Source organism: Anomaloglossus baeobatrachus, chromosome 7, assembly GCF_048569485.1.
Source record: "Anomaloglossus baeobatrachus isolate aAnoBae1 chromosome 7, aAnoBae1.hap1, whole genome shotgun sequence".
Taxonomy (NCBI): Eukaryota; Metazoa; Chordata; class Amphibia; order Anura; family Aromobatidae; genus Anomaloglossus; species Anomaloglossus baeobatrachus.
Genome location: NC_134359.1, coordinates 54,485,497 through 54,498,302, shown reverse-complemented (window position 1 = coordinate 54,498,302; position 12,806 = coordinate 54,485,497). Strand labels below are relative to the sequence as shown.

Genomic DNA, 12,806 nt, shown 5'->3' with positions numbered 1-12,806 from the left:
GGCATCTGTCCTTCCCCCAAGATCAGTGTGTGCCAATGGACGTTTGCCAGCGAGTACAGTGGATTACAAAGTTAGAGCACGTCCACTGCTGAGGAAAAGTGATTTATATATTCCTTTTTCGTTTAGTCCAACCAGAATCATTTATTTGCTTTGCGAGTAAGCTTGCTCCGCAGACTCTTTGTACCTTCCAGTCTTTAAAAATTCTGTCTTATTATCTGTAGACGTTGCTTGGTGTCTGCTTTTTTCAGATTCACCAAACCCTCGCCCTCATTAATCACTCTCGGTGTGTCTGGGGCTGGCAGACATGTGCTATTGTTCCTGTCTGAAGCCGTCTTACTGCACAGCCAGACATGACAGCACTCACGGAGCTACTGACTCTACTTGTCTGGGACCCAATAGGAGAATTGCACCGAGACATCACTCTGATCGGACACTTTATTTATTTTATTTTACTCACATATATAGCGCTATTAATTCCACAGCGCTTTTCAAACGTGATCATCACTGTTCCCATTGGGGCTCACAATCTACACTTAGGCCACTCTGACCAAGAATCAGAGCTCTGTGCATTTATTAACACAGGGGGAAAACAATATTATTTTCATTGCTAAGGAAAATAGTCATCTCACGGAAAATATCGCTATTCAATTGCTACATAGAACATGTAAAAATAAATATTTTGCAATTTCAGATTATTAAACATGTGGATGGATATCTGGCCTTGGTATTTCTGTGGCGCCCTGGACAAGCCAGGGGCCACAGGTAACTACACCTACACACCCCACACTCCCTGCAGGCACATCAAGGTCAGACACAAAACCCTTGTTGCCTTCCTCCAGGGGCTGATGTCCACACCAGGGGGTGGAGCCAGGCGGTTGGTCTCCGCCCACCGAGGAGTTCACAGTCCTGGAGGCGGGAAAGACAGGCAGTCTAGTTTTGGAGGAGGAAGTGGAAGGAGGTAAAGTAGAGAGATAGAGTTTGGAGAGGAAAGAGAGCAGTTGGAGTAGTAAAAGTGGAAAGAGAAAAGTGACAGCAAGACAGCCTGAAGTTGGTCCGGGTGTGTGGCCCGGACAGATCAGCAAGGTTGGCAGACGGTGGTGACCATCTGCAGGAGTGGCCGATTGGAGTCTACCGTAAGGACCGTGGATGGGTGGTGGCCCGGCGGTACCGGACCGGTACACAAAGAGAAGCCAGCACCAGTGGCAGGGGCCTTTTGGACCCCGGCAAGGCTAGGAGTCGCCGTGAATTTGCCAAATCCGTTAGTGAAGGGGACCTCCTGGGTTTCCAAACAGTCAAGTCCCGACAGAAGGCAACCGTCCAACCGTGAAGGGGAGACACCGCCACCGCCAAGGGCAACCATTTCCCAGGGCCAGCGCCTGCGGGCAAAAAGGAGCTTCTCCGGCCTACATCCAAGTCGGGGAGCGGGTTACCGGTGGGAACCCATCGCTATCAACATTGAACTTAGGTGCAGGGAGAGACAGTCATCACTAACCTGCAGGGAACAACAACACCGCAGCCGTCCGAGGGACCCGTCCATCCAGCCGCTTGTTTTACCGTGAACTGTGTCATCGTCATTGGGCTGAGTGAGTACCTCCGTGCCGTGCAGCACAGTGCTGCCCCTGCGACCCTGCACCTCACCGGGCCCCGCAACCCGCCTGCCATCCACTCCTACCCCATCACCGGGCCCCGGGAGAACCAACCCCCTACCCACGGAGGGGAGAAATAACAACAAAGCTGCTCCCTGTCACCGCTCCCGGGATCCCCGTCCAGAGCAGCGGTGGTGTCCACACAATCACCACAACCTTGGGTGGCGTCACGGACAATATCCCCAAAACCAAACCACCCCTTTTCACTCACGGGCGAGGAGCGCCGCTCGAGTCCCCGGGATCCGGCCCATCGCTCGAGCCACCAAGCAGGAGCAGCGGCAGCCGGACCCGAGCAGTGGGAGAGCGCAGCGTCCCCTCCTCCGCCCGCGACATTTCCATTGTCATATCTTTAAACTTGTCAAAGAGTTGGATATTGACTAAAAGGGCCACTTAATATGGTGGTTATAGTGGTCTCCTAAAAAGAGCCACTCCTTGGCTAGGTCCTTCCTGGAGGGATATCTGGCTATTTTCCGTGTCGAGACTCCTAACAGAGGGTCCACAGATCTTTTTTGATTTGCCTACTTCCCATGGGGCAATGCACCTAGGATTTCACTGTGTTGAGCGCCTTTGTTGGCTGCCGGCAGTGTTTTCTTTGGCTGGTCTCCCCAAGATCAGTGATTGTTTTGTCTTGCTCGTCTACCAGGCATTGCTCCCACCTGGCCAGAATCCTACTCCACACTGATGAGGGGCAATACCCCGAAACAGCTGTCTGTGGATGGATACCTGGCCTTGGTATTTCCCTTGTCATATCTTTAAAATTATCAAAGAGTTGGATATTGACTAAAAGGGCCACTTAATATGGTGGTTATGGTGGTTTCCAAAAAAGAGCTACTCCTTCCTGGAGGGATATCTGGCTAGTTTCTATGTCGAGACTCCTAACAGAGGCTCCACGGACCGTTTTTGATTTAGATTATTAAACATACCTCACCAAGCCGAGTTGGACATGCTCCTAATCTGTTTTTGATGCAGCCATGTATTTTATATACCGTATATACTGGAGTATAAGTCGTATTTAAAACACAGAACACAAGAGTCTTTAAATTCACCAAGGTATGAAAACACCCCATAGACATCGTAGTACAAATGTATAAAACATTTTATTAATAATAGTGCACAGGGTATTACAAAATTACAGAGCAACAATCAGAGTAACCGGAATGGGTAGTGAAGGAAGAGGGGAGAACCCCACGTGACCCAGGATAGATGTCAAGTATTGAGAAACAGGACCTGCTAAACAGATATATATGTATAGTAGCCTCTTGTCTATAGAAAGGCCCAATGTGTCGCTAGTTTGTGGCCCAAAGCATAGACATATGGCCTTCTAACGGGCCATACATCAAGTATAGCTAAAGGCCTATGTAGAAGAGACTGACACCATGGCCAAAAATTCGCTACACAGCTAGGCTATAACCTCATAAACAAATCAGAGGTGCCCAGGCTGTATAGCTTAAACAACTATCTATAGGACATGAGGGCTTACCAGTGACAAGCAGAACGTCCGGGAGTCCTGAGGGGCACGTGGGGGCATAAGTCGACCCGAGTATAAGCCGAGGCACCTAAGTTTACCACAAAAAACTGGGTAAACTTATTGACTTGAATATAAGCCTAGGATTATAAGGCACACCCCAAATTTAGAGAAGGAAAATGGAAAAAAATATTTTTTAATGTTAAAAGGGGTCTGTCTTATAATCCTTATGTCTTATATTAGCTCACCGATGATTGCGGTAGAGCAGCTCAGGAGGCTGCTGTGTCGGCGATGTTGCGGGCTCAGAGGATGGGGTTATTTGCGGCTTAGCAGAGTCACAGGATGGAAGATCAGCAATACTTAGGGCTCGGGGGTTTCGCAGCTCAGGAGTGTCGGCGATACTGGGGGCTCAGGGGTTTTCCAGCGGGCTGCGGGCTCTATTGAGTCTATATGATAGACTTCAAGAAAATGGCCATGTGCGCAGATTGAGATCTCGACTTTTCAAGATCTCAATCTGCATACACGCAGCCTCCGTTGCCATTTTCTTGAAGTTGATCGTATCAACTGCCGGCCGGCTCAACAGGGTGCATAGCCTGCCGGCAGGTTCAAGGAGGTCTGCCGCCTCCCCAAGAGACTCAATGGCACCCGTCGCGACACCCCTCAGTCCCCAGTATCGCCAACCCTTCTGAGGCGCGACACCGCCGCGGCAGCCCCGAGCCACAGTTTCGCTGATACTCTGTCCTGTGATCCTGCTCCGCCATGCCGACTCGGTAAAGTTTATCTGGATTAAAAGACGGACCCCCATTTTTGCCCCAGTTTTGGGGGGACAATGCACTTTATAATCCAGAAGTGGGACCCTCACTCAATTATCAGCTAAGGGGGACTTTTTCAGCATAAAATAATATGCTGAAAAAGTCAGCTTATACTCGAGTATATATGTTATTTCTTGTCTTTACTTTTCAAAAATGGTAAGTGGCATGTGCAGAGAAGACAATGAAGAATACATGATTGCGTCACCGGGGATTAGTACACAGTGATGGAGCTGTTGGACAACAGTTATTTGTGGTTAGGAAAAGTGAAATAAGCATTAATTGGCAGATTGCTGAATGATTGGTAATAGATCAGTGCCACAGGCTGCCATTGTTCACAGTAGAATGAGTCACCTTTACACAGGGTGATGTACTGCCAAAAATAATATTTTTTGTGCAGTGCAAAAGATAATTTTACCTGACAAACAAGCTTTAAGCTTTATGGTCATTCATCGGGTGATCAGCAACCTGACTAGACTGCATTAGTATCATGAACAAGCATCACAGGTACGCTCGTGCACAATAACCTTGCTATGTAAATTGATCCTTAGTTATCTCAAACCACACAAAGTATTTTTAGTAATTAAAATTGCAAAATGATTTATTGACATCGATTCAACATTTTTTGTGTGCGACTCCTTACCTTTGCAGTGCAACTACCTTTACTTTATATACAGTTCCCTACTTTTCCTATAGAGCTACCTTTACTTTATATACGGCTCCATATGTTTCCTGTGGAGTTACTTTTACTTTATGTACTGCTCCCTACTTTTCCTGTGGAGCTACCTTTACTTTATATACAGTTCCCTACTTTTCCTATAGAGCTACCTTTACTTTATATACGGCTCTATATGTTTCCTGTGGAGTTACTTTTACTTTATGTACTGCTCCCTACTTTCTCTGTGGAGCTACCTTTACTTTATATACAGTTCCCTACTTTTCCTGTGGAGCTACCTTTACTTTATGTACTGCTCCCTACTTTTCCTGTGGAGCTACCTTTACATTATATACAGTTCCCTACTTTTCCTATAGAGCTACCTTTACTTTATATACGGCTCCATATATTTCCTGTGCAGCTACCTTTACTTTATGTACTGCTCCCTACTTTTCCTGTGGAGCTACCTTTACTTTATATATAGTTCCCTACTTTTCCTGTGCAGCTACCTTTACTTTATGTACTGCTCCCTACTTTTCCTGTATAGCTACCTTTACTTTATATATAGTTCCCTACTTTTCCTGTGCAGCTACCTTTACTTTATGTACTGCTCCCTACTTTTCCTGTATAGCTACCTTTACTTTATATACGGCTCCCTATGTTTCCTGTGGAGCTACCTTTACTTTATAAACGGCTCCCTACTTTTGCTGTAGAGCTACCTTTACTTTATATACAGTTCCCTACTTTTGCTGTAGAGCTACCTTTACTTTATATACAGTTCCCTACTTTTGCTGTAGCGCTACCTTTACTTTATATACGGCTCCCTATGTTTCCTGTGGAGCTACCTTTACTTTATATACGGCTCCCTACTTTTCCTGTAGAGCTACCTTTACTTTATATACGGCTCCCTACTTTTCCGGTGGAGCTACCTTTACTTTATATACGGCTCGCCACTTTTCTCGTGGAGCTACCTTTACTTTTATGTACAGCTCCCTACTTTTTCTATGAAGCTACATTTTTACCAATGCTCATAGTCACTCCAATTCTTTTCAGTGGAAATTTGGACTTTGTACACCAACTTGGTAGTGAAGTTAGAAGACAAACGTGGTATCAAGAATTGATTGTACATTAAAGGGGTTCTCCGATGAAAACAAGTTATGTAGTCATGCATAGGTGATACCTTATTGATGAGTAGTGGGGGCCCGGCCTCTGGCAGACCTTGGCAGATTGGGGCACTTTTATTTGGTGTGGCAGTGTGCATGCTCAACCTCTGATCCCTTTATTCCCGGTGAGATTGCCGAGTGGTGCACTTTTTCCGGCGGCCCAATGGGGAATGGATGGAGCGGCGGTCAGCCATGCACACTGCTGTTCCAATCTGACGCACATAAATGTGTCCAAATGGGCCAAAAATTACCCACTCTGCTGATTTGTGTGGGTTCCACATTGTTCAATAAGTTATCCTGAGGATTTGTGAAAACTTCTTGTATTCATACAACCCAACAGTTATGCCGGCGTCACACGGTACGATATATCGGGCGATATGTCGTCAGGGACACGGATTCCGTGACGCACATCCGGCATCATCAGAGATATTGTACCGTGTGACACCTCCGAACGACTGTGAACGAGCAAAAATACTCACCTTATCGTTGCTCGTTGACACGTTGTTCATTTTCAAAATGTCGGTCCTCCTTCTGTGCTCCGGTTGTTCATCGTTCCCGTGGCAGCACACATCGCTCCGTGTGACACCCCGGGAATGATGAACACCGCTTACCTGTGTCCCGTCGGCAATGTGGAAGGAAGGAGGTGGGCGGGATGTTTACATCCCGCTCATCTCTGCCCCTCCACTTCTATTGGCCGGCCGCTGTGTGACGTCGCTGTGACGCCGAACGTCCCTCCCTCTTCAGGAAGAGGATGTTCGCTGCCCACATCGACGTCGTCCGGGAGGTAAGTACGTGTGACGGGGTAAACAACTTTGTGCGCCACGGGCAACAAATTGCCCGTGAGGTACAAACGACGGGGGCGGGTGCGATCGCACGATAGATCGTCCTGTGTGACGCCGGCATTAAACTCCTACAGTCATTTTTGTATTCTAGCAACAATATGCTTTTGCTTTTTACCTAGGCTACCCAACCTGTAAAGGGGATTATTTCACCTGCCCAAGTGGTCGCTGTATACACCAGAGTTGGCTTTGTGATGGGGACGATGACTGTGATGACAATGCTGATGAAACTGGATGTGGTAAGGCTATGCCACATGTAGAGTAAAATAGAGCTATAGAATGAAACATGTATGTATAGCATGAATGGGCTACATACAGTATGTATAAGGACGTGCTCAGAGAATCCAATCACATCATTCTAAGCATAGTGCCATTGATTGACCAATATATAATAATAATAATAATAATTTTATTCACTTATATAGCGCTATTAATTCCACAGTGCTATACATACAATGGCAACTCTGTCCCCATTGGGGCTCACAATCTAGAGTCCCCTGTATGTCTTTGAAGTGTGGGAGGAAACCGGAGTACCCGGAGGAAACCACGCAAACACTGGGAGAACATACAAACTCCTTGCAGAGGGTGTCTTTGGTGGGATTTGAACCCAGGACCCCAGCGCTGCAAGACTGCAGTGCTAACCACTGAGCCAATATATACAGTATTACCCAACCCCCCACAAATTTGCAGACTGCAGCATGAACTACTCCTTAATCTATCATGCGCAATTAGTTTTCAATTATGTGGACCTTGTGGCTAATTAAAGGGAAGCTATCATCACAAAATCACCCAATCTTTAAATACATCTATTTAAACATTTTTTGCAAAGTTTCTTTCCCTCCCCCATATCACAGTCTGTATTGGAAATGACAATTCTTGCCATTTTCACACTGGTCACTGTGGCTTCTTTAGACTTCCTGTGGTTTTAGGAAATACACATGAACATTAGCAGCAGTAGACAGATCGTAACGCTCACTTTTGGTGTACTGTGCAGCGACTGGGGTTAGTGGACCCACTGGACCATAGGGGGGACCCAGACTGTCACAGTCCCAGGGCATTGACCGGGACTTGACAGCTGACCCGCAGGACAGGAGACATACTCGGGTACAGACACAGATGCAGGCAGGTACAGTCAGGATGACGGACAGGTATGATGGGCATGGCAGGGTGAGATAGGTATGGGAAGGCAGGCACAGGTGATGGGCACAGGGATAACGGGACAGGAGCACAGGAACCTGACAACTAGCTAGAAGACTGAAGACTAACTAAAGTCGTTGCACAGGCACGTCCCCTAATAGGAGGGTGCCTTAAATACATAGTGCCTCTCAGCCATAGGGGAGGCAGATAAGCACATGGGCGGCTGCGGAACTGCGGGGGAGGAAACAACAGTGAGTAAGTCGGTATCCCTGTAGGGACACTGGCAATACACATACTCAAACCCTATCTTTTGAATATAAGCATCTAATGAGTGCGTGCAAAGGTCCTTGTGAAGGAATAGGGGACCAGGGTCAACTGTGACATCACCTTTTCAGTTTGGTGAATCCTGTGCAATCCAGCCTCTGATGATAAGAAGCCTGCTGAAAACTCTTCATTACAGGACAGAACGTTAGAGTTTTAAGAAGCCCCAGTTGTGACCGTGAAAATTGACACAGTGATATTTTTTAAAAAAAAAATAAATACATAAGAATGAACAATTATATAAAAAAAGCCATTTTTTTCTTTAAAAATACATGCAACATAATAATTCGATTTTAATAATAGGTTATTTTGTGATGATAACTTCCCTGTAAATCTTATTAAAGAGAATCTGTCACCAGGTTTTTGCTCCCCCATCTGAGACTAGCATAATATATAGGCAGAGACACTGATTCCAGTGATGTGTCACTTACTGAGCTGTTTGCTGTCATTTTGATAAAAATCAATGTTTTCTCTGCTGCAGATCTAGCAGTTATACAGAGCTCATAAATATGCTGCACTACCTGGCATAATCTCCTGCTGATTAATCAGTGATTTTATCAAAACTGCACTAAGCAGCCCAGTAAGTGACACACCGCTGGAATAAGGATCTCTGCCCCTATGTTATGCTGCTCTCAGATTAGGTGGCAAAAACCTGGTGACATATTCCCTTTAAACATGGCTTATTAAAAGTAATTCTTATTAGTAACAAAAGTGTCTTAACATTGGATTTTAATCTTTAAGATGGTCTAAGTATAATACTATGTAGGAAGAGCTTTTATCCGACACGGAAAACTTAACCCTTAATCGAAACCAACTTTTACACTGAAATGACCCGCCTTAATAATGAAATGACCATTCATATAGTTACTGTCACTTCCAATGGAAACCTAAAAAAATATATTCTTTTGCATCTTAGAAAGTGGTTTGAGAGAATGTAGCCCTGGAGAATGGCCGTGTCCATCAACCGGTCAGTGCATCCCTATTGATAAAGTCTGCGATGGAGCAGCTCACTGCCGATTCGGAGAAGATGAAACCAATACAACGGCTGGAAGGAACTGCAGTAAGTCACAACATGCATTATATATATATATATATATATATATATATATTTCTCCATTGTTTACTTAATATCTTAGCTGTGTGGACCAGTAAAAGGTAATTCTAAAAGAACACTATGCTGGCTCTGCCCTGTGGAGTAAAAAAATGTACATATGCCCCTTTATCAGATCTGTCACCTGATACATTATAAAAATACATATCTTAGTCCTGATGAGACTGGTGTACTTACTTTTAAAATGCCTGAAAGAATGGTGTTTAATCCTTTTTCAAAGTGTTCATGTCTGATATTCGAATTAATATTGATTGTGTGAGTGTACTGGGGATTTTTGCAGCCATTCTGACATGACTTTTCAAAGTAAGTACACAAGTCTCATCAGAACTAAGAAAATCTATGTACTAATGCAGTTTGTATTGTGAAAGCCCTGAATGAGCCAAGATTTCAATGAATAAAATCCAAGTTATACTGAATATTTTTACACAAAGCTATGTGTCGTTCTGCTCAACTCCTTCTGCTCTATAACATGACTACATATGCAATGTAACAAGTTCTGTTAAAGGGAATGAGTCAGCAGATTTTTGCTATGTAATCTGACGGCACTATAATGTAGGGGCAGAGAGCCTAATTCCAGTGATGTGTCACTTACTAGGCTGTGGTTTGTTGTTTCATTAAAATCAGTGTTTTATTAGCACAAGCTGATCAGTAAAGGACTAGCTGCCTTATGCCTCCTGGTTCAAACCTGACACCTGCATTGATTTTCAGCTTTCTGTCAATATACTGTGTACACAGACAGCTGCCAATCAGTACTGTGGGAGTGGGTAACACATCTCGATATTCCGATCTCCGATCTGCTAGATCTTCAGGAGAAAAAACTATCACTTACTGGGCTGCATGGTGCTGTTTTGATAGAATCCATGTTTTCACTGTTGTAGTTGTAGCAGTGCTCTGAATGCTGAGCTATAGATTTCCCGCACACATCCCTGATTGGCAGCTTCCTGTGTACACTGTGCATTGTCAGTAAACTGCCAATCAGTGGCGGGGGCGGGGCTAAACATATTATCTGGACTGACCTGCATGGTAGACCTAGTCAGTCAGTGATAATCTTCTACTGATAAAACACTGATTGTATTGAAACTACAGCACACAGCCTAATAAATAACAAATGATAAATCTGGAATCAGGCTTTCTGCTCGTGCAATATACTGCTCTCGAATTAAATAGCAAAAACCTGCTGACAGATTCAATTTAAGAGAACTTATGAATTAAAAAAAATAACCATGTTAGAATGACTGCAAAATTTGAATATTAGAATGAATATTTTAACATTGAGTCAATGAGTCCACCAAGAACTGATCAAACAGGAAATCTTTAAAAAATACTATACAATCATTCTGATATGTATTTTCATGGTAAATACACCAGCTTTCTCAGGTCTAGGTGATTTATATAATAAAGTATGTAGTTTGTATTGTGAAATCTGGTGACAGATCAGCTTTAAACTCATTGCTTAGATTATGGACTTGCATACCTTTGTGCTTCAGACAAGACTCCTACTATCTTCACACCGATTTCAGATATTATGATCTTCTTAGCAGGGTCCCCTTATAAAAAGTAGTAGAAACAATAAATTAAATTGTTTGTCTATAATTTAATGAAAAAAAAACGGGTTGTCTGTAGTTTATTTAAGAGGTCCTTTAATTTTTTAAATCGTGGCAGGTGGTAAAACATGGGTGGTAGACAAATACTTAGAGAGTACCCCATAGCCTGCAAGGATGTAAATGAAGAATGCAATATCAATTGTTGTATGGATGGATGGTACGGCTTCATGTACAAGAATCCGCGCATGTTGGCGCATGTTGACCCATAATACAGAACACAATAGGAAAGAATATGGCTGTGCCTTACAATGACTTATAGCCTTTTGCCAACCAGCTACTTTTGAGCAGAGCCTAAAAATAAAAAAAAAGTGATTTCCAGATGCCCAATATCTAGTCAAAATTAAGTTTGCTTAGGTGCCTTTGAGCTGTATCAGGATTTCTGCATGGACCTGAACAGATGCCAGTTATAGCCATTGTTTAGTTGTTTGCTTTCTATGCTTATTCAAGCCATCTGTTTCTCCAGCTGTAATTCAGATTTTCATACCTAAACATTAAATATCATAATTAAATTAACAATTAGCCATTTAAATAGAATGTGTCATCAGAAAATGACCTATTGTTTAAATATGTTACCTTTGTGCTACACATTTCTTTAAAAAATATTATTTTTTTTCATATCACAATATTAAAAGACAAAATGAATAATCTTGCAATTTTCATATAGGCCACTCGTACTTCCTGTCCTTTCAGGAAGAGTTTTCAGAATTCTCATTATCATCAGAGACAGGCTTACAATGAAAGACACTTTTATACACAGATGATAATACATGTTCCACCAATCATTTCTGCTCACAATGGCTTCTGCGCATGCTCATTAGATGCTACAGTACAAAAGATAAGGTCGGGGTCTACTCCTTGCTGCTAATATATATGTTAATTTCCTGAAACAAACAAACTTTCGGGAAAATTCAACACAAAAACTAGATATAAACAGTAGGTCATTTTTTTAGGATAACTCCTGTTTATCATTGTGTCACGTGGTATGTAATGACAAGAGAGGGGCTCCTAGGCTGGCCCTCAGACTTGAGATTATGTGCTGTCCCTTATCTCGGAGGTAGGTTTGATGGTAGCCAGGTCCGAGCCCCCAAAGTGACCCTAACTCCTGTCCGAGCCCTTATATTACTCGCCGTCTCCCACAATCTTGGGGTGGGACGGAAAACACAAAGACAAAACTCCACAAAATGACACGGACAATGGAGAACGGAAATTCACACGCACTGTACTCAAAACACACAGAAGAGATAATATATGCACCAGGGAACAACAAAAAAGGGAAGGAGGTAACGCACAACAGGGGAACACTCACACAACTCAGAAGCACAACACTGATCCCCATAAACAGGAAAATCACAAAGAAAAAAAATCACTTGTGGTAGCAATCTCCATGGGGTTATATTGACCCTGTGGTACCAAACAAGGGTTAAGGTCTCATTTAATTTTGTATATGTGGTTCACGATGTGAAAGTAGATTACACATAGGTCTATACTTTGGCCAATGCCATTGTATGGTTACAATTGCTGTATAAAAGTAAGAATCCCTGCGTATACAAATGTTATCCTATATGAGAAGGAAGACAGAACGATGATAACATCATGGACCAGTAATGTAAGGGTCAGCAGAGCTTTAATTATGGGCTCCTCAATTAATACCTAAGCTATACCCCCCCTCATGATTTTCTACACATACAAAATCTCTTCTTCCCTTGGCATTAAGAGATTAGTACATAGTATAGCTCCAGTAGATTCCCACTAAGCAGAGAGATTGAAGGGCTTACAGTGGAGAACCTAATGAGGTAGTAGATGTACAGTATATTCGACACTATACATACAACCTACAATATCAGTCTTGTTCTTCTGTGCTTTATATATCATGTAGTCATCTGATGTATATTGTAATCTTCTTCCCCCAGGTAGCAGTAGCTGTGCTGCACTGAGCTGCTCATATCGCTGCCATCCCTCTCCATCTGGCGGGGTCTGCTTCTGTCCGGCAGGATACATCATCAGTGCCAACGACAGCCGGACCTGCATTGGTCAGTAGTAAACCACATTATGCCCC

At 43.5% G+C, this 12,806-nt stretch overlaps 1 protein-coding gene across 2 annotated transcripts in view; it reads left to right on the top strand.

The window, feature by feature from the left end:
• Positions 1–12,806, top strand: part of LRP2 (LDL receptor related protein 2) — a 402,994-nt gene that overhangs the window by 115,167 nt on the left and 275,021 nt on the right. For both annotated transcript variants that reach the window (XM_075317292.1, XM_075317291.1), the window contains exons 7-9: positions 6,700–6,816; positions 8,952–9,095; positions 12,661–12,780. In XM_075317292.1, coding sequence (XP_075173407.1) covers positions 6,700–6,816; positions 8,952–9,095; positions 12,661–12,780 — 381 coding nt within the window. The remainder of the gene's footprint in view (positions 1–6,699; positions 6,817–8,951; positions 9,096–12,660; positions 12,781–12,806) is intronic.